At 38.4% G+C, this 17,751-nt stretch overlaps 1 protein-coding gene across 3 annotated transcripts; it reads left to right on the top strand.

Annotated features, from left to right (window-relative positions):
- Nucleotides 1-1,426: 1,426 nt before the first annotated feature.
- Nucleotides 1,427-16,060, top strand: stk33 (serine/threonine kinase 33). 3 transcript variants are annotated; one of them, XM_031748734.2, is made up of 15 exons: nt 1,427-1,492; nt 5,145-5,277; nt 6,212-6,328; nt 6,829-6,942; nt 7,069-7,173; nt 7,351-7,489; nt 9,539-9,621; nt 10,213-10,300; nt 12,035-12,110; nt 12,192-12,304; nt 12,437-12,522; nt 12,597-12,669; nt 13,032-13,177; nt 13,835-13,930; nt 14,287-16,060. In XM_031748734.2, exons 2-15 carry the CDS (start codon nt 5,269-5,271, stop codon nt 14,362-14,364), a joined length of 1,323 nt encoding a protein of 440 aa, XP_031604594.1. In that variant the 5' UTR covers nt 1,427-1,492; nt 5,145-5,268; the 3' UTR covers nt 14,365-16,060. The 3 variants fall into 3 exon arrangements, with proteins under 3 accessions (XP_031604594.1, XP_039466332.1, XP_039466322.1); XM_039610388.1 differs by lacking the exon at nt 1,427-1,492 and adding an exon at nt 3,170-3,187; XM_039610398.1 differs by lacking the exon at nt 14,287-16,060 and having other exon boundaries at nt 12,597-12,665.
- Nucleotides 16,061-17,751: the final 1,691 nt, after the last annotated feature.

Genomic DNA, 17,751 nt, shown 5'->3' with positions numbered 1-17,751 from the left:
TATCATGTGATGGTCCTTAAGCTCTGTGTAGACTGCAGAGAATACAGTGGCTCCAAGTCCAAAATGATCAATAATGCCTTAGATAAAAGGCAGAAGTCTGTCTAACGAAGGAAGTCAGTGGTTACTAATTACATGTTACCAAACAAAACTGCTTATTGGATACTTCAAGCCTTTTGCACTCATCACCAGATATGTGGAACTCATCTGCTAAGCATTTCAGAATACCAGCTTTATTCAAACATTTTAAATGACATTTTAAATGTAGGAGAGTTTGTTAAATTTGAGTAAAATTTAAATTTTTAATTATTATTTCCAAACAGGAACAGTATGTGATAGAACTATGATTCCCTATCTTGGTTTGTATTACAGCTGGATGTTAGGGGTATACACACTATTATTTTCTAACTTCTTGTAGCGATATCCTATCAAATACATTATTTCTGTGGGTAGAAAATAGCTGAATTACATCAACATTCTTATATTTCTAAATGCAAGATAAAGTGGGTGAACTTGGATCCAGCACAACTACAAATTATGAGTCTCACAAAGCCATTTGAGATTTCAGTGTAAAAGGAAATTTACACAAACAAACAAACTTCAAATAACATTTAAAAGAGTCAAATGAAAATCAACTGACACCAAAGGAAATGTCAAAAAATAAAACATGACTATAGCTCTGAGTTTGGAGTAGATCTTTCTTTTTTTTTTCTGATGTGACAGGAACTCTGGCTCTATATATTAGTGTAGAAACCACATTGTGGTTGCAAGGCTGCACTAGTGTCAGGTTGTTGTGCTCGTGTTAACATCTGACTGAGTTAACAAGTCTCACAGTGTAAGAAAAAGAAGTCTGTCTAAAGTTTGCTTTACTCACCACTTGTGTCTTTTAGGATCTTACTCCAAACAATAATTCAAATAAATGTTTTCTTACTTATCTAAAATGATAAAGATAATATGAGATCATTTTCCCAAGGGGCCACACCAATACACCGAACTCAGTTCTGCTCAATTTTATTTCTTTATAAGCCTATTGGTGCGGCCCTCTACAACAGTTCCAGTTTCTCATGCGGCCCCCTGGGAAACATTAATTGCCCATTCCTGAATATTTTTTCCAAAATGAATCTAAAACTCAAAACCACCATTCTAGACAAACTCTCCATGTGTCCACTAGATGGAGACTAAGAACCAAGAAAAATTCAAGATGCCGCAAAGAAAAAACATGTCTCCTTATGCTTAAATATCCGGGTATGAATTGTTCTTTTGTTCTGTCAGCTTCATTATTAATCGGGTTCTCTTTAAGCATCAGGTTAAAAAACACACTACAAGCCCCTGAAGCAGTCGCTATTCACTCAGTGGATTTTTAAACACCCTTTCTGTCCCTCTTGGCTTCCCGTAGTCGTTCGCCTGAAAAAAAAAAAAAAAAAAAAAAAAAAAAAAAAAAAAAGTTTTCGCGTGAAGCCCAACCTGCTGAATGAAAAATGTCTCATTCCAACAGGTAAGAAACTTTTGGTGAATTTTACAGCCGCAACACTGTACACATGGTACAGCCGTACGTGTATGAGTGGGGTCGCCTTTATTTAACGCTGTCTTCTCAAGAGGAAAGGTTTTTGCAACCTCACGTTTCGTTGCCATGACAACGTGTACCGTGGGAGACCTTACCTTATTAAAAAAAGTCACTTTTTTAAGCTTTCTGCGCTGTTTTTATGCTAGAAGTAGCTGATTTTTATTTTACATTACTAGATACCGAATGTCTTCCTGCCGTTTCTGGGATATCACAGTTATTATTATTATTATTGTTGTAATTATTGTTATTGTAGATTTCAACTAGCTATTGTTATTACCTAACTAGCACAGGTGGTTACAAGCGTCTAGTGTTAGGATTGAGGCTCTGTGTTAGATTAACTGGCAGTATAATGACAGAGGTTACACACCGAGCAGGACAATAATTTAATATTCATTTTAATGACCCGGTTATTCAATACTTTAGGGTAGTCGATGCTGAATGCGTGTTTCGTGCGGTTATAGTGACTATGTTTCTTGGCTCTTAACATTGTCCTCTTATTTTAAACCACCCGGCATTCCCTTTTAACTGCAGCCATTTTGACATGAAATAGTCTTGTGTGCCAAAAAGTGATTACAGACGTTTCTGTATGTTTTTTTTTTTAATGTCTAATGTCTATTATTGGTAAGTAGTAGTAGTAAACAGCATTTATGAATGGGTTCCATATAAAATAAAGAAATGCCATGTTTTGTAAGTATCAAGGGCTGCTTAAAATATATTTATAGAACTTTTATGTTATATTTGTTGCAATTTCTGCTGCACTTTTGGTCAGCTCTCTCTTTAAAAAAGACTTTTTTTTCGTGTCAACGAGATTTTTAGCTGGATATATAAAGGTCACTTTGCAGTTTCTACCCGGCATCATCCATGTAAATGACCTGCTGAATTCTAATCAAAGAACAATTTAAATGCTAGCACTTTTTTAGCAGGTGACCTGAAACATAGATGCTACTAATAACAAAAGCGGTGCTTTAAATGATGTGATTAATAACACTTGTGTACTATTGTTGTCAAACTGACTTATGTGAAACAGTCTATTGAAAAGGGAGTAGTTTTAAGTGTCCTAAAACTTTATTTGGCCACAAAGAGGCCCACTGCTTCTTCTTCTTTTTTTTTTTGAAACAGATGAATACTGTAGAAGCTGTTATGACATTAGTATTTGACAGGTGGGGCCATTTGTGTATTCTGATATGAATGTGACTTTTCTCCGGCTTCTCATCGATGTAAATTTGAGCTGTTCTTGTTTCTGCACTGGCCTACATTTTCCTACACGTCTGCCACCCTAGCTTCCCAAGGCTGAACCCAGCAAGGGCAGAGATTAGCTTTAACCAGGATTAAACCAATGAGAAAATTTGAATTTGTTGGCCCTTATCTCCTAGCAACATGTGGAGAGCCCTGAGCAAATGGCAGAATTTGATCTTTTGCTTCCTTTTGGCAAAGCGTGTTTTCTTGCCAATAGACACTTATCAAACATGACCATTGAACACAGCAGGATTTTTTTTGGGAGGGGGGGGGGCTTTAAAATGATTTGTTTATAGGAAAGCTGCATGCATTTCTTGTTTGCAATGTGGGAGCAGCAACTTAGTTGCACCTCCATTTTATTTGTCAGTCTTGTTGTCCATCAGCTGCCAGGTACAGTGTAATTTTACTGCTCTTTAGTTAGTCTGTTGTGTGCTTTAATGGCTTAATGTTGTTGGTGTAGTGCATTTAGACCAGAAGCTTTGATTATCTCTGCATAATATTAGGATTCACTCCATAACTTAGTAGATGGGATATTCGCATTCTAAACATGCAATTTCTTGCCTCATCAGGTAATGTAATTCCACGCTTCATTAGGACTGTGAAGTTTATCATTTGTCATCAAAGCCAAGCTGTCAATAAATGATTAAGTTTCACATGAGTAAAATGTAATATTGGGGCCCGAGCAAAACGGATGGCAGTGTACATTTTAATTGCAGTTAGGAAGATTTTGTTTTTGTTTGATTTTCAGGCGATATTTAAGCAGCTGCTCGTTACAGCTAGAGGCAGTCCCGCAGAGCTTGAGTCCAACTTATTCCTACAGTTTATGCAATTAAAGAAACATGAACTTCTAAAGGCCCAAAACAATAATTGAAATGTGTAATATGTTATTGGTCTGGGCAAACAGAGAGGGCTTTTTGTTTTTCTGTGTGCTTACCAACATTTTTACATGCAATCTAATCAACCTTTAGTATGCTGCAGCTAATCTATACCAACTATTTCCAATATTGACTGACTCCAGTTAATAGATAACAAATGACTAATTCTGTTGTTTAGTCTATAAGATCACAAAAATCATGATGTATATCATTTCCCACAGCAAGGGGCTATTCTTGCTTTATGTGTTGAGCAGAGTTCTTGCTGCATATAATTGACACTGATGGGGTTAGAAAAACTACATGTACATGATCATGAATAAATGAAAGAAGAGCTGTTTTAAGTAGAGAAAAGTAGGAAAAGGTTTTAAATGAACCCTTATGTGTCTTTTCTCTTTGCTTGTTATAGCATGCTTATATTTGGAAAACATTTGTATATTTAGTTAGTTAGCCATGTAAATAAGCTGAAATTGCTGTCTGACAGAATGATGGAGAGGTGGGACAAGTTCGGGCTTGACCCGGGGCTCTAATTACTACCTCCAGAACCTGGAGATGAGACCAAATTCAATGTAAAAGGGTGTACTGATGTTTGCTCACCCGTCAGTGTGTCTGTGGTTGAAAACAGACTTGTTATTTGTGCCATCACTGCAATTCCTTCCTCACTGGCTCTAGTTAATAATTATGTGTATTTTCTTGGGTCAGTGCTATAGAGATTGGAAAGAAGATCCATACATAGATTTTGGTGGTACTCTAGCACTTTCTTAATCAAGTCAAGAAAAGGAAAATAAGGAGTCTAGCCTTCAGGGAGGTTTCAAAATTTCGCATTTTGTAAGTACTGATGTAGGGGTAGCTGGAAGGAAGACGTGGTCTTAATGGAAAACATTTTAGGTACACAGGTGGCACAGGGGCACACTTCTTCCCCCACCACTGCAGAGTGGTTCAAATCCCAATTGTATTTCCAGCAATTTGGTCATGCAACAAACACAAGTGGCCATGCTTTGCAAGCCACTAAATGACCATGTCTTTGCCACTCCATTAGCAATTCTTCAGTGTTGTCAGTGGCTGTTTCACCAAAGAGCCCAACCTCTCAGTGAATTTCCTCAATGGAGGCAATTTGTAGCTTTTGTCAGATGCATTTATGTTTTACATTTAAAAAAAATCTTGATGGGAGAGGTGGCGGTACAGTGCTTATCTTTACTTTAATTCTCTTCTGTTCTTTTCTTTTCTCCTTTAAGGCCTCAGTTTAGGTTTGTGGTGGGGCACAAGCTGAAGAGTAGAATTGTTTTTGTCTTTAAGTTTTAAAAAATAAACAGATTTAAGTAAGTCATGTATTTCAATTGAATTGTTAGAATCACAGGTCTAGATAGGCACACCGGGCTTAAAGCAATTTAAGACCTGTGTCTGTGACCCTTTTAAGGTCAGACCTCTCACCTTAACCTGAACATGAACTTGATATCCTATTTCCTTTGCATCAGAGATCTGGGGCCAAGGACCAGTCACCTCTGTCTGGGAGATACCTGAGGAGCTGAGACCCTCCTCCAGTCTCCTCAAGTCCTCAGTGATACACTCATCACATGCCGCTGTCTCCACAAATGAGCTATGATTGAGGTGATTGGAATTTCCAGAGGCTGTCACAATCATTTTGATTGGAAAATAGACAGGAGAAAATGGGAGAGACAGGCCTGTTATGAGAGCCCTGTCAGGGCTAAAATAATGCATCAGAGTGAAGAGGTTAAAGACACCACTTCCTTGTTAATAATTAATTGCTGTGCGTGTGGTGGATCCACTTCATCGCTCCCAGTCATCACTTGATAATTGCTTTACATTTAATTTGGCTTTAGAGACTGTTTTTCAAGCTGGGTAAATTGTGCTTAAAGTGAATATGGGCTCAGACAGAGACAAGAGTTTGGTCATAACCATAAACCAGAAAAAAAAAGACGACAACTTAGACTGGGAGAAGTAAAGTTTTAGTAATTCTGTACACTATTTGAACACCAGACTTTTGGAATTAAAGTCATTAGGAAACTTTAAAAAATGTCTACAGCATTAGTAGATGAAGCTTAAAAAATAAACGTAATCGTTGACACTTGCTTGAAACTAGCAGTGATAATTTCTTGCATTAGAGAATATTTGTGTCTCTCAGCATTTCCTTATTTTTAAGCCTTCTTACCACGACACATGTAATGCCTTAGGGTTTTAGAAACATGGTTGCCAAGGATTGATTGGGCTGTAATGATTAGGAATGATGGCAAACTGGATCATGAAGGAAAGCTATTACTTTTCTTGACTGACTAGAAGATGAAAAATAATCTTGTTATAATGTTGGGATTTTAAGATAAAACAATATAAAAACCACTTTGCTTTTTTATTTTTTTTAAAAACCTGCTGTAATAGCAAAATTTGACAAATTTTACAGATTTTGGTATTAAAAAAAATAATTGATTATCCAAAGGACTACAGGTACTTGTCAGTTAAGAATGAATTTTGTTATACACATGCCAATTCAAGAAAGATTATGACTGCCTTCTCCTTCCTTCTGTAGATGACAAAAGCAGATGTTAGTGGACTAGACATGAACCTGAAGTCTGTGCGGACCAGTAGATGCACGTCGGAGAGGAATGTGCTAGATATACGGCTGAAAAATGATGCAGAGATCAGGGTATGTTGATCCTCTATGCACGATCCCACTGACAAAGTGTAGTCTTTGATGACGTCTGTTTTACACACTATGTGCAGCATTAGAAGACCAGACTCCACTTTGCTGCTGTATAGCCTCCTTCATTGGTTAATTTCACTGCTCACTTTTCTAAATCCAAAGCAGCCAGTGCTCAGTCTTGCGTGCACACAGATAACAATCAAGTTAATTAGACCTGAGATTGAGCGAACTGCAGCAGCAACTTAATCATTTGTAACTTGATTAAAAATACTATATTCTGTGGCTCCAGAGACTGGTGTGTTTTTTTTTTTTGTCTTCAGAGGGCTTCGCAACTTTGCAATTCAGGTCTTAAGTTAGGACATAATGTTTTTGAAAAACAACAGTGAAATGATCCTGAGGTCTTCAACACCTGCTCGGGGGAAATCCTCTGCTGTATATGACTGACGGTGAACAGATGGATATTACAAATGTATTAATGTTTTCTCGTATTTTTGTGCCCATAGGAAATTTATAAATTTGAAAATAAATTGGGTCAAGGTGCCTTTGGAGTTGTTTATGAAGCCACCCACATAGAGACACAGACAAAATGGGCCATTAAGACGTTTTGCAGACCAGCGGTGAGTGTGTTTGGCATCCCTCGAGGAAGCCTGTTTTTTAATGTGTTTAAAAAGTTGCACTAATAAGGGAAGTTTATGTTTGGAGGGTAACAAATCCAGCTGTGATTTGACTTTCTGTCGCATCAGGCAGGAAGTTCGAAAGTAGAGATGGTGGATAACGAAATAAACCTTCTCAAACAAATGAATCATGCGCACATAATACATCTTGAGGCAGTCTACCGCTCGACCACGGTAAGCGTTGCTATCCTTTAAATCACAAACTCAAAATTAGCATAATTAAGTGAGTGGGTGAATGTAATGCATGTAACATATCACTGTGTCTATTACTGCATGCCGCTCTGCATAAATATTACTGATGAACACACAAATTGACTGTATAGTAAGATGCATTTATCTTCTCATTTCTAGATGATTTATTTGGTTACTGAGCTGTGCAAAGGGGGTGATCTGAGGGAGCTGTTGCAGCGGAAAAAGTTCTTCACAGAGGACGAGACAAGGGATGTAATCTGTAGTTTAGCCGATGCTGTTGTGTACCTTCATAAAAGAGGTAACGTCATTTTCTAGATTGATCTAATCTATGCTAATTATACTGTCGAAAATGTAGTTCAGCCTGTGTTTTGAATGAATTGTGCTTCAGTTAATTTATACTGGTGCTATAATGCCATTATTGTATTCAAATTGTTTTTGCTCTCAATGATGTGATATTCCTTGCCATTAGGGCTTTCAGTCACTGTAGCAAGGTGTCTTATTTTGATAAAATGGCAGTAATGCCCAGCTGCCAGGAAATAAACATTTTAATTAAATCGTTTATTTGGAAATGCTGTTTCCCCTTTGGTAAAATCTGAGGTTAGAGGTAATTTCGGACAGTGCTTGGTAATGAGGCATCATTTCATGTGGCTAATGACTAATGTAGAACAAACTAGGGAACAATACTAATTAACAGGAGTTTTTCACATGGAAAGTCCTTTTGTGGTGGTGTTCTTCGGCTTCATTGTTATTAATGATAGTAATGAGAAAGTGCTTGAATGAGCTCTCCAGAAACCTTTCTTTGTCAAATGACAAGTCGCATAACTTGGCTTAAATTTGTAGATCACATTTTTTCTGACCTTTGTCAGTGCCATCGGCACATTAAGGGACGTCCACACAGGAAGTGATTCGCTTGTTGCTAGCGGACATACCAGGCTCTGATTGTCTAGGAAACAATCTAATGCAGGGGTGGGCAATGAGAAACTGGGACCGTTGTGGAGGGCCACGCCAATAAGCTTCTGAAGATTTAAAGTTAATACTGAGCAGAGTTTAGTTCATCTGTCCAAAACAGTCCCTGTTTCTCATGTTGCCCCTTGGAAAAAGTAATTGCCCACTGCCTGCTCGAATGAATTTACCCCTCATATGTCAGTCAGTGGTATGCTTCTCTCTTATTGGTAGTCTGTCAATCGCTCGCTTTGAAGCTGAGAAAATTTAAAAAAAATAAGCTGCCCACTTCACCTCAGCAGTGGTCTCTGGTTCCCGCATCACTGGTAGTTGCTTGCTGTGTGGATCTGTGAACTGTATTGTTCGTTATTGTTCTTATTCCTTAGTGGAATTAAATGCACCAAACCTTATGCTGTGTAGTTTATAGTTCTGAATTAATTTCTTTTCATTAGTATTTCATTAAGTAAGTAGAAAAAAAAGCAGAACTAAGTAGTGTATTTAACAACTGGTACTTCTGTTTTAGTGTGTGTATAATTGTTACGTAAATGAAAAAAGAAATTGAGAGTTCAGGTGACAGAAAGCACTTTAAAGAAAAATAATTACCATACCAAAAAAACATTAAATAGACAAAAGAAAAAAAAAAACATTTTCAGGTGTTTGTTTCGGGCACATCATTTGTTCTAACTTACCTTTCACACACCATCAGCACTGTTGCATTGTATAATTGGTTGCTTCAAATAGTGCACTGAATAGGACTGCCCAGGGCAAATTGTATTTTTCCTCCTGCCTTCCCTCTCTGTGCTAAGTTAACAAGGCCCTTCAGCCTGGTCTGCTGTAAGCAAGAAAAACATAACTGTGTTAGCATGTATGGAACATGTAATTTATTCTAGTGACTGACCATAAAATTATACCTTGATGAAAGGCTACATATGTATTTTTCTCTTGTTCGCTTCTTCAATTCTTGGCTTATAATTCAACACAAGAAGTCAAAATATTAACATAAAGGTTTTGTCATGTTCCACTGGCCCAGCCCATGAATCTGCTTAGTTAAATTAGTATTTATAACCCCCTTTGGGGACATTTGCCCCCTGCTTTACTAGCATTAACTACTTAGAAAAACCTCCAAAATGCAGCCATCTTTTTGTTTCTGCCTTTTGCACAGGTAATATTACAATAATAGGTTGTTTTTATGTTGGGATTGATGTTTTATTTATGACTCATGAAAAGTTAAATAGTTATCACTGGTCTCATCATTAAGCAACCACTGGTCTACTTCTAATTTAAAAAAATGATTGAGATATTTATTACAGCACCTAATCCTGTAAATATAATCCTGTAAATATATATAAAAATATTTGAAGCTTTTATGTCCGTGTAAAATTTCCTGTTTCTTCACATCCTACAGATATTGTGCACAGGGACTTGAAACTTGAGAACATTCTTGTGAAAAATTCTCCCGATGAGGATGGTGGCAAAATCGATGTCAAGGTAAAATGTTGAACCAAACTGAGAGCTTTCCATCAATGCATCTTATCCATTCTCTGCCACACTGAGAAAAAGCCTCAAATAGGCACCTTCTCCTCGCCCACTGTCTCCTCTATAGTTAGTAAAGGCTTTAAATACTATCTCATTATGATAGTCTCCCTCTGGTCTTCCTTTATAGTCCACCTTTACAAATGGAGTCTAAACTGCGTCTTTAAACAGATTACATGCTGAGCACAGCATGTTGCTTGCATTGATGGCGAGCCAGACAAAGCAGATACCTGGTGTATGAGTTAAAACAAGGCCAGGATTGTCTTTGTCTTTTGCTGCACATACACTAACACACACTTATAGTACATGTTGTTAGAAAGTTTTGTCATGGCAGAGCATAAATTGTTTTTCTTTTTTTAAAACTTTGCAATTATTGTGATTTTTTTTTCCTCTAGAAAAATTCTGTATAGTGTCGGCCTGTATTGATGTTACTTGCCTAGCTCCTTACTGAAGCACCTTTAACAAAGAATCTAATATGGATTTTGTCAGCATGACTGAATCATGTTTATTTGTGACACCTTTTCTTAAGTGCTATTCTCCACCTAGGTGGCAGACTTTGGATTATCGGTGAAGACAGGTGGTGTCGGGATCGAAAACATAATGACACACGCCTGTGGGACCCTTATCTATATGGGTAAGATATCTGGATCTCCTGCAGCATGCTAGTTCGGATGAACAGAGTAGCAGAAATCACTCCTGTTTTTGATTCTACCACTGAGGGCGCCAAAGTATTTTTATGACATTTTTAATTTTAAATACAGACTGCAAAATTCATAAAAGGACTGTAAAATGCTGTTTTTGTTTTTATATAAAAAGTATATTGTTAAATGATATGACTAAATATGCTATTATATACTTATATCTACAATGCAGTGTAAAAGCTATAAGCCCTTGTGAACAAAACAGTAAAGTGGTAATGCTTTCAAAAATAATATTTATCTTTTAACTTAACGAGATATAAACTGTGGTAACCCTATGCCTTTAAAAAGTACCGATTCTTCTAAACACAGATTTTCACTTTAACTGTTTGTAAAGTTGGAATAAAGTTATTGCCAGTCTTTCAGTGAATTTATGCTTCCTCAGCTGCCACTTTCTGTTTGGTAATCCTTGACTGACTCTGTGATACTAAGATCAGCATTTTCTGGGATTGTGGCCCTTTATTCCTTTTATTATCAAAGATATTAGGAGGATTTTTATCTTTAGAACTTTGGTTGTACGTTTGAGGTACTAAGTCTGGGACAAATTAAATTTATTCTTGATGATGTGTAATGCCAGGACTTCTCAGGTCCTTGTTAACACTCAGACGACTAAACCGCCTCCTGTTGGAGCCAAATATTTCAGGTTATGACTTGTCCCAAAGCACCTGCTCTTCCATTTCTGCACTCCACATCTCGTGTTTTTCTGCATACGTGAGTTAACTTGGCTTTGTCTTTACATCAGAGGATTGGCTATTTGGCTGGAAGTCTTCCATGACGGCAATGCTGGAAAATCCTCAGATTTTAATGTTAACTTAATGCATCAATTGTTTGCTGCACTCTATTTCCTTGGCTTGCCTCTTTGTTTTGAACCGTAACCGTTTCTGTGTGGTTCTACAGATGATCTTGGACTACACGTCCAGAAAAACCTGTTTGCCACAAAATGTCGGCCTGTGACAGACCAAGCATTGCAGGCTGACCACCTTCTGTCTTCCTGCTGTGCTCATTTTGTTTCACGGTTAAAGATTTTTAGCTCTAACTGTCACTGCTTCAGAATCCTTACCTTTTTATTGTGTCAGGGTATCACCCACTTTAATCCTTCCTACACAGCTGTTTCTGTTACAGTTAATGGTTTTGGTTTAGCCACGTTAATGATTTGATTCATTAGCACCTGTTTGGTATAATTGTTCAATTATGTGCTGGGCTATATGCCTGCAAATTCCTTCTGTTATTTTGTTACTTTCTCAGCATATAAATATGTCACTGGAGTGTTTCATGGTTGCACAAGGGATGTTTTGTAGATCCAGCATATAATTTAAAATACATTACAAAAGATATATATCATTATATATTAAAAATATATAATAATATATTCAAAAGATGAGCCTCCTCCACTTTTATTTGTTCATCTCTAACTTCTATGGCTCATTACTACCTCTAACTGATGTTGTGCACTTTCACCTTGTGTGTCACTCAGCTTGCATGTGTATGTGTCCTTGCAAATATGGTGACAAAACATAACACACACATTACTATAGTGTTAACTTATTGAAATGGGGCTCAGCAGCGCTGCTAGTGCTAAAAAACATCATTTAACAAAGTGTTTTTCCCCCACAAATTTCTGTTGCTCATGCAGACCAAGTCATACATTTGTGCATTTGTGTTGTTTCCAGCCCCTGAAATGATGAGCGGTCGAGGTTATACCCAGTGGTGCGACGTGTGGAGCATAGGAGTCGTTATGTATATGTTGTAAGTAGGCGCACACATACTATTTTTATACATGTACACGCAATTCAGGAGTGGACATGTCTGAGGTATGTGTCCCTGTAGACTGTGTGGAGAACCTCCATTTGTCTCCAAAACAAGGAAAAACCTACTTAAGAAGATAATGAACACTGGAGTCAAATTTTCTCAACCCATCTGGGCCTCAGTCAGTGATGCAGGTAACACTTCATGATCTTAATCACATTCTTATGGTAATATAAAGTAGCAGTGCAAATGCTTCATATGTGCAGTTTTACTGGGCAGGTTGGTATTACGAACACTCACTGATCGTCTTGAGTCTGTCTCAACAGCTAAAAATCTTTTGACTTGCCTACTGAAGGTGGACCCTGCCTACCGAATGTCTGCTAATCAGCTACTAGAGAACCCCTGGATTACAGTAAGGCACTTTCAGCATTCATGAACTTCAGATAAGTCGCATGAAGAGCTCTTATAGTGTGCTTTGTCCAACAGGGTGACTCTACTATGCCTGTTGTACCACCCAATGTGCTGGAGATGATGCGTCAGTACCTGGAGCAGGAGGAAAGTAATAATGAAGATTAAATTAAATCTCTCAAGTCATCACTTGATCATTTTGATTTTGATTTGATCACTTTATTATTACTGTTGCTATGATTTGATAAGCTGTAGTTTAATATGCTGATTACTATATTTGAGTTCTCCTGATATGTAACTGAGCAGACACGCAGGCCACAGTACAAATGGACCTGGAAAAGTTGCCAAATAAGGCCAAGGCAGCGATATTGACTTAGTAATGTAATATTTAAATGTGAGGCATTTGTTTTCATTTAGCATAGAGTATAAAGAAACAGATGATCAGAGACAGTGATAAACCAAAGGCATATGAATCTACCTAATGTAGATGTTGCTAAAAAATGTCCAAAACAGGAAATAAGACTTCAGAAGTTTCACCCTTCATCACTTCTGAGGCAAACCTGGAATCAGTCCCGGTCCACCCGGCATTTTCAGCAGAAACTAACAGCAACTGCATGAGACACAGCAGCTCTGACATATCTTCCACATCCACCAAACTGGTAATGTGTTTCTCTTTAGCACAGCTCTCCCAACATTTTCACATTACTTGCCTATGTGTGTGTTTTAGGACCCCAAATGTGTGTTTCTTAAGGTCTCTTATTATCTACTTAAGTGCTATATGTGATTAATGTAGGTTTTGTATCACTCACTATTAAACACCCCACTTTCCCCATTTGGTAATTATCGGGTTTTATCTTGCGTCATCACTGTAGGTTTATGATCAGCACAACAGAGTTACAGAGTTGTTAGATTTCATCTGTATTATATCATATTGGCTGGTGTGATGTGTTTGTCACATGCTTGCCTTACTCTGATTCAACACCCAAAAAAATTTCCCTGGTTCTTTAAAAGCTTTATGTTTTCTTTTAAATATAAGAACATTTTAGAAGCACTCATACACAGTTTTAAAAGTTACTGTAATGTTGTCAGTGTCGTGATTTCTTTTTATTCCTGTTAGCAATTAATACTGCTAATAATTCACTTAAATTGAGTCTCAGTGTGTGTGTGTGTGTGTGTGTGTGTGTGTGTGTCAAAGGTTTAAAATGAAACAAGACAAACCTGCATTTTCCTTTAAACTACCTCTTTATAGGTCAGCCTTTGTGTGTTATGTGTGGTCATGAAGTCCATGTTTCGTGTTTTCCCTGTGGTTATCATAGGACGGTGGAATAAAGACTAAAGAAAGCAGTGGCAGTCTTCAGCAGGACAAGCAAATAAACAGCTCTGACACCCCAGCACAGCCAGCAACCACACAGGTCTGTTGAACCTCCTACATCCGATCTTTTTTGGTTAATTTAAAATTTTCTTTAGTGTGTATTTTCAGAAGTATACATGTCTGATCTAAAATGTCAGTTTACAAATGTCTACTGATTTACCGTTTGGATTTAAAAAACTGGTTTTCTTTATAGCTGCATTTGTGTATATTGGCTTTCACGTTTAACAACCACTAGATGGTGCCAGATTCACCTCCTAAAGATGTTAGAAGATGTTAATAAAGGTGTAGCCATGCAGCTGTTTTTTTTTATATGGATGTCATAGTTAATTCTGTTATGTAAGATTAATATGAGTCTTATGCCTGCAGTCTCATGCTCTTTTTAAACTCTCCACACAGCCGAGTGCAAAGCAGCGCAGGCCTACAGACAAGAAGGACCTCAGTTCAGGACAGAAACAATCCCCCAAACCCAAGTAAGGCAGACGACCAGAGACTTTCTACCCCCAGTAAAGTACAACTGGTCCCTGCAAACCACCAGCTAGCTCCAAGACTGAAAATCTTTTAGAATAAAACTAAAAAATGAGCTATATCCCATTATAAAACATGAAGAGAGAGGGAGAAAAACAAAAGCAAACCTGACCTTTTGTGGCTGTATTGGACATACATTTATTGTTTTGTTTTTCATTCTGTTATTTAATTGAGATCTCTTATTTAGCAGTAATGTGAATGTAAATACTATGAATGGTGCAGCCTTTTTGTGATGGCTGGACGCTAAGCAGCAAACACAGTGTCACGTAACTCTGAAAATAGTACAAAGAGGCCCAAAACCACTGCAGCTGATTCAGCTTCAGTTTCAGCTTCAGGACTGCCGTGTGCCAAAAGAAAGAGACTCCGTCTGAGATAATCTCCCACATGGGGAGAAACTGCTGGAGAAATTCTTTGTATTAAATAGCCAATTGTTTTAGAACATCAAACAGCTAACATAAAGACTCATGCGTTTCTATAGTTGCTGCCAAATGTGGAGGCTGAATGAGTCTGATGTGTAACACTGATACTTTTAGCTTACAGCAACAAGAAGGTTACTTAAGATTTTGATGTTTTATCTTGACATCTTTCTCTTCCCTAAGTCTTCACTTTAGCTGCTGTAAACTGTTTAGGTATATATTTTTGTCTTTTTTTTTTTATTTGTCACTTTTCTTTTAGGTTATTTGCTTTATGAATAGCTGCTAAATAGGAGAGAAAATACCTGTGCAGATTACTGGATATTATTTAAAAAAACAACAACAACAACAACAAAAAACAAAAAAACGAGTGAGCAATAGGGATTTTCTTTCTTTCTGCTCTGACCTCTCAATTCCAAAACGTCCGATATGCAGTGACTGCACCCTCTCAGTGTCAAAACAGAAAAACTGTCACACAGGCTGGTTACGCTCCATCTGAATGCAGAGGATTGGGACTGGGGGCAGCCACGGGTCTAATCTCGTTTGGAGGCCATTGAAAGCAGTAGGAGCTACTTTGAGGGCACTGCCATTCAAGCACAGGTTTTTCCGCTGCAGAGAGAATAATCCCCAGCATAGATACAACATTAAAGTATCCAAGCATAACACACAGAGGGTGAATTTCAAATCCACCCATTTGCATCTTGAAGTGAATGAGTGCCAACAATGGGGCCCCGTTTTCATGCACAGGCTCTGTGTTTTAGTGTGTATGTGTAAATGTAGTTTGCACTTTTTCTTGAATGAGTGGACTTTCTTTTTTTAAATCAAATTTTATCCAGGCAGACATTCTACAGTAATCTCAGGTGATGTTTCCTAACATAGTGAGTAGATATGCAAATGAGATGTGAATTATTTTTGATTAAAGCTGCTTGCCAAAAGGACTGCGTGATTCCTGAAAACATGATTTTGGTTTACTCAGACTGCTTTGAACAGCAGATGGTAGCTGGTAGTGAGTTGTTGAATTGATTCTGAAATAATTCCCTGAAGTTAATCTGACACAGGGTGTCGTCCCTGAAGCTACCTAGTTTTGTGCATGAAGCTCTGTAATTAGAATTGATTGCTTGAGCCACTGCCCATTAAAACTGTGACACCCATGTGATGTGGCACTAATTAATATGTTGTATGCTTATATCTGCGTGGTCCATACAGGAAAAATAAATAAAATGTTGACTTCCTTTTGGGTTCTGCCTTATGATTGTGGCGATAAGTTGAGAAAAACAGAGACAGCAGTGGGGTGTAGATATTTGGCGTACAGCAAGATATAGGAGTTCTTATATGTGTCTCCAGTTGGGACAAATTCTAACAGAGTGAAACTCATGAAGGACGCATGGAAGAGTCATAACTATGTTACTAAAGTCAGATGTTGTTAAAACACTGTCATGGTGTTTCAAGCAAACAGCAGCCTCCAGTTTCACTCCTTTTGCCAAAACAACAGAGCAAAGAGGTGGGAGAGGAGGGGACAGAATGAGAGGCTGTATGGTGGATAGGTTAGGGGCGTGAATTTGGGACAAAGCATGGAAGCAAAGGAAATTAGAAAATTCGTCGGGATGGAACGAGGGATGCGCCCCATGCCCCCCCTCATTCCCTCCAATCCTCCCCCACCCCTTTTTCCTCCAGCAGTGCTCCCGACAGATGGAAGTAAGGGTGGGTGGGTTGATGGGCTGGAGGGATTAAAACTCTGAAGCCCCATTTTTTTGGGGGTGGGAAACAGTGTCACTCCTGCAAAGGTGGGGTGCATAAGAGGCACTTGTGGTGAGTCGTTGTGTGACGTGTGAAGTGGATGCACGCTGGCTAATGTCAAAAGAGGCAAGGATTCTTCAAACACCCCTCCCCACCCTCTTCTTCATCCACCTTTCTCCACTGAGGAGTGTAAAGGGAGTTGCTCAGGGAGAGGAGGGGAGGGTTCATTTCAATAACCTTAATAGAGCTCCCTTTAATTAATCAGCTCATCTGCAGAAGCCCGATACCTGCTGCTGACCCCCCCACTCCCCAACACACACACACACACACACACACACACACACACACACACACACACACACACACACACACACACACACACACACCCTTCCATCCTCACCCCAACCCAACATCCTCACAATGCTGCTATGACATTGTGGTAATGAGGGAACACAGCTACAATGTCATGGAAATGTTGCAGAGACGTTATCTGCGGGAGCTCATCACACATGCCGATGTTCTCGATCCCCTTCAGTGTTTGCGATGTGTGCGGAGATGCGGCTGTATTGCACCGCAGCGTACCTCCCCTCGTAAAATAACAGATACATATGGCCCGGATGGCGGGAGGATGCCATGATGCCTCTATTTCCACAGAAGAAGAGGGGAGGGGAAGTGCCAGCGTCAAGTAAACATTTGAAACAGATGGCAATTTCAAAGCATGCCTCATCAATCTTTGTTGACACTACCCCCTTTTTAAAACTACTCTTATTTGGGATATTTGCAATTATAATGCATACTGTAAGCTCATTTGAATATCAAATTAATTACTGAACACACTGGAGTAAATACCTCTTTTATAAGTCCTTGTTAAAAGTGAAAAGTTCTTCACTACGGTTGGATGGTGTGTTAATTTACAGTGATATCTAATCCCAAGTTACTTCACATAAAAGGCATTACTATACATATTTTAATGGGGAGGTGGTTGTTTTCCAAGCAATTTTCTGCTAGAGTACATTTTTAATTTATTCATATTTAATTTATTGGTCTCTGCATAACCGCTCAGTAAAACTAATCAACGCCATGTATGGCCCTCTTAAAGCCACATCTCTCTTTGGCAGGCAGACAGGCAAGCCTCTGCATTTGGATAAGCTCCCTTCTCTTGTGCACAGAGCTCGGTGAAATGCCC

This window comes from Oreochromis aureus, linkage group 1, assembly GCF_013358895.1.
Source record: "Oreochromis aureus strain Israel breed Guangdong linkage group 1, ZZ_aureus, whole genome shotgun sequence".
In the NCBI taxonomy this organism is placed as follows: Eukaryota; Metazoa; Chordata; class Actinopteri; order Cichliformes; family Cichlidae; genus Oreochromis; species Oreochromis aureus.
Note: the sequence above shows the minus strand (reverse complement) of the source record. Positions and strands in the feature narration are given on the sequence as shown.

Coding starts and splice junctions, on each gene's coding strand:
- stk33 (XM_031748734.2), top strand. Junction 7,490..9,538: donor TGTGTACCTTCATAAAAGAG/GTAACGTCATTT, acceptor CACATCCTACAG/ATATTGTGCACAGGGACTTG. Junction 13,931..14,286: donor CACAGCCAGCAACCACACAG/GTCTGTTGAACC, acceptor CTCTCCACACAG/CCGAGTGCAAAGCAGCGCAG.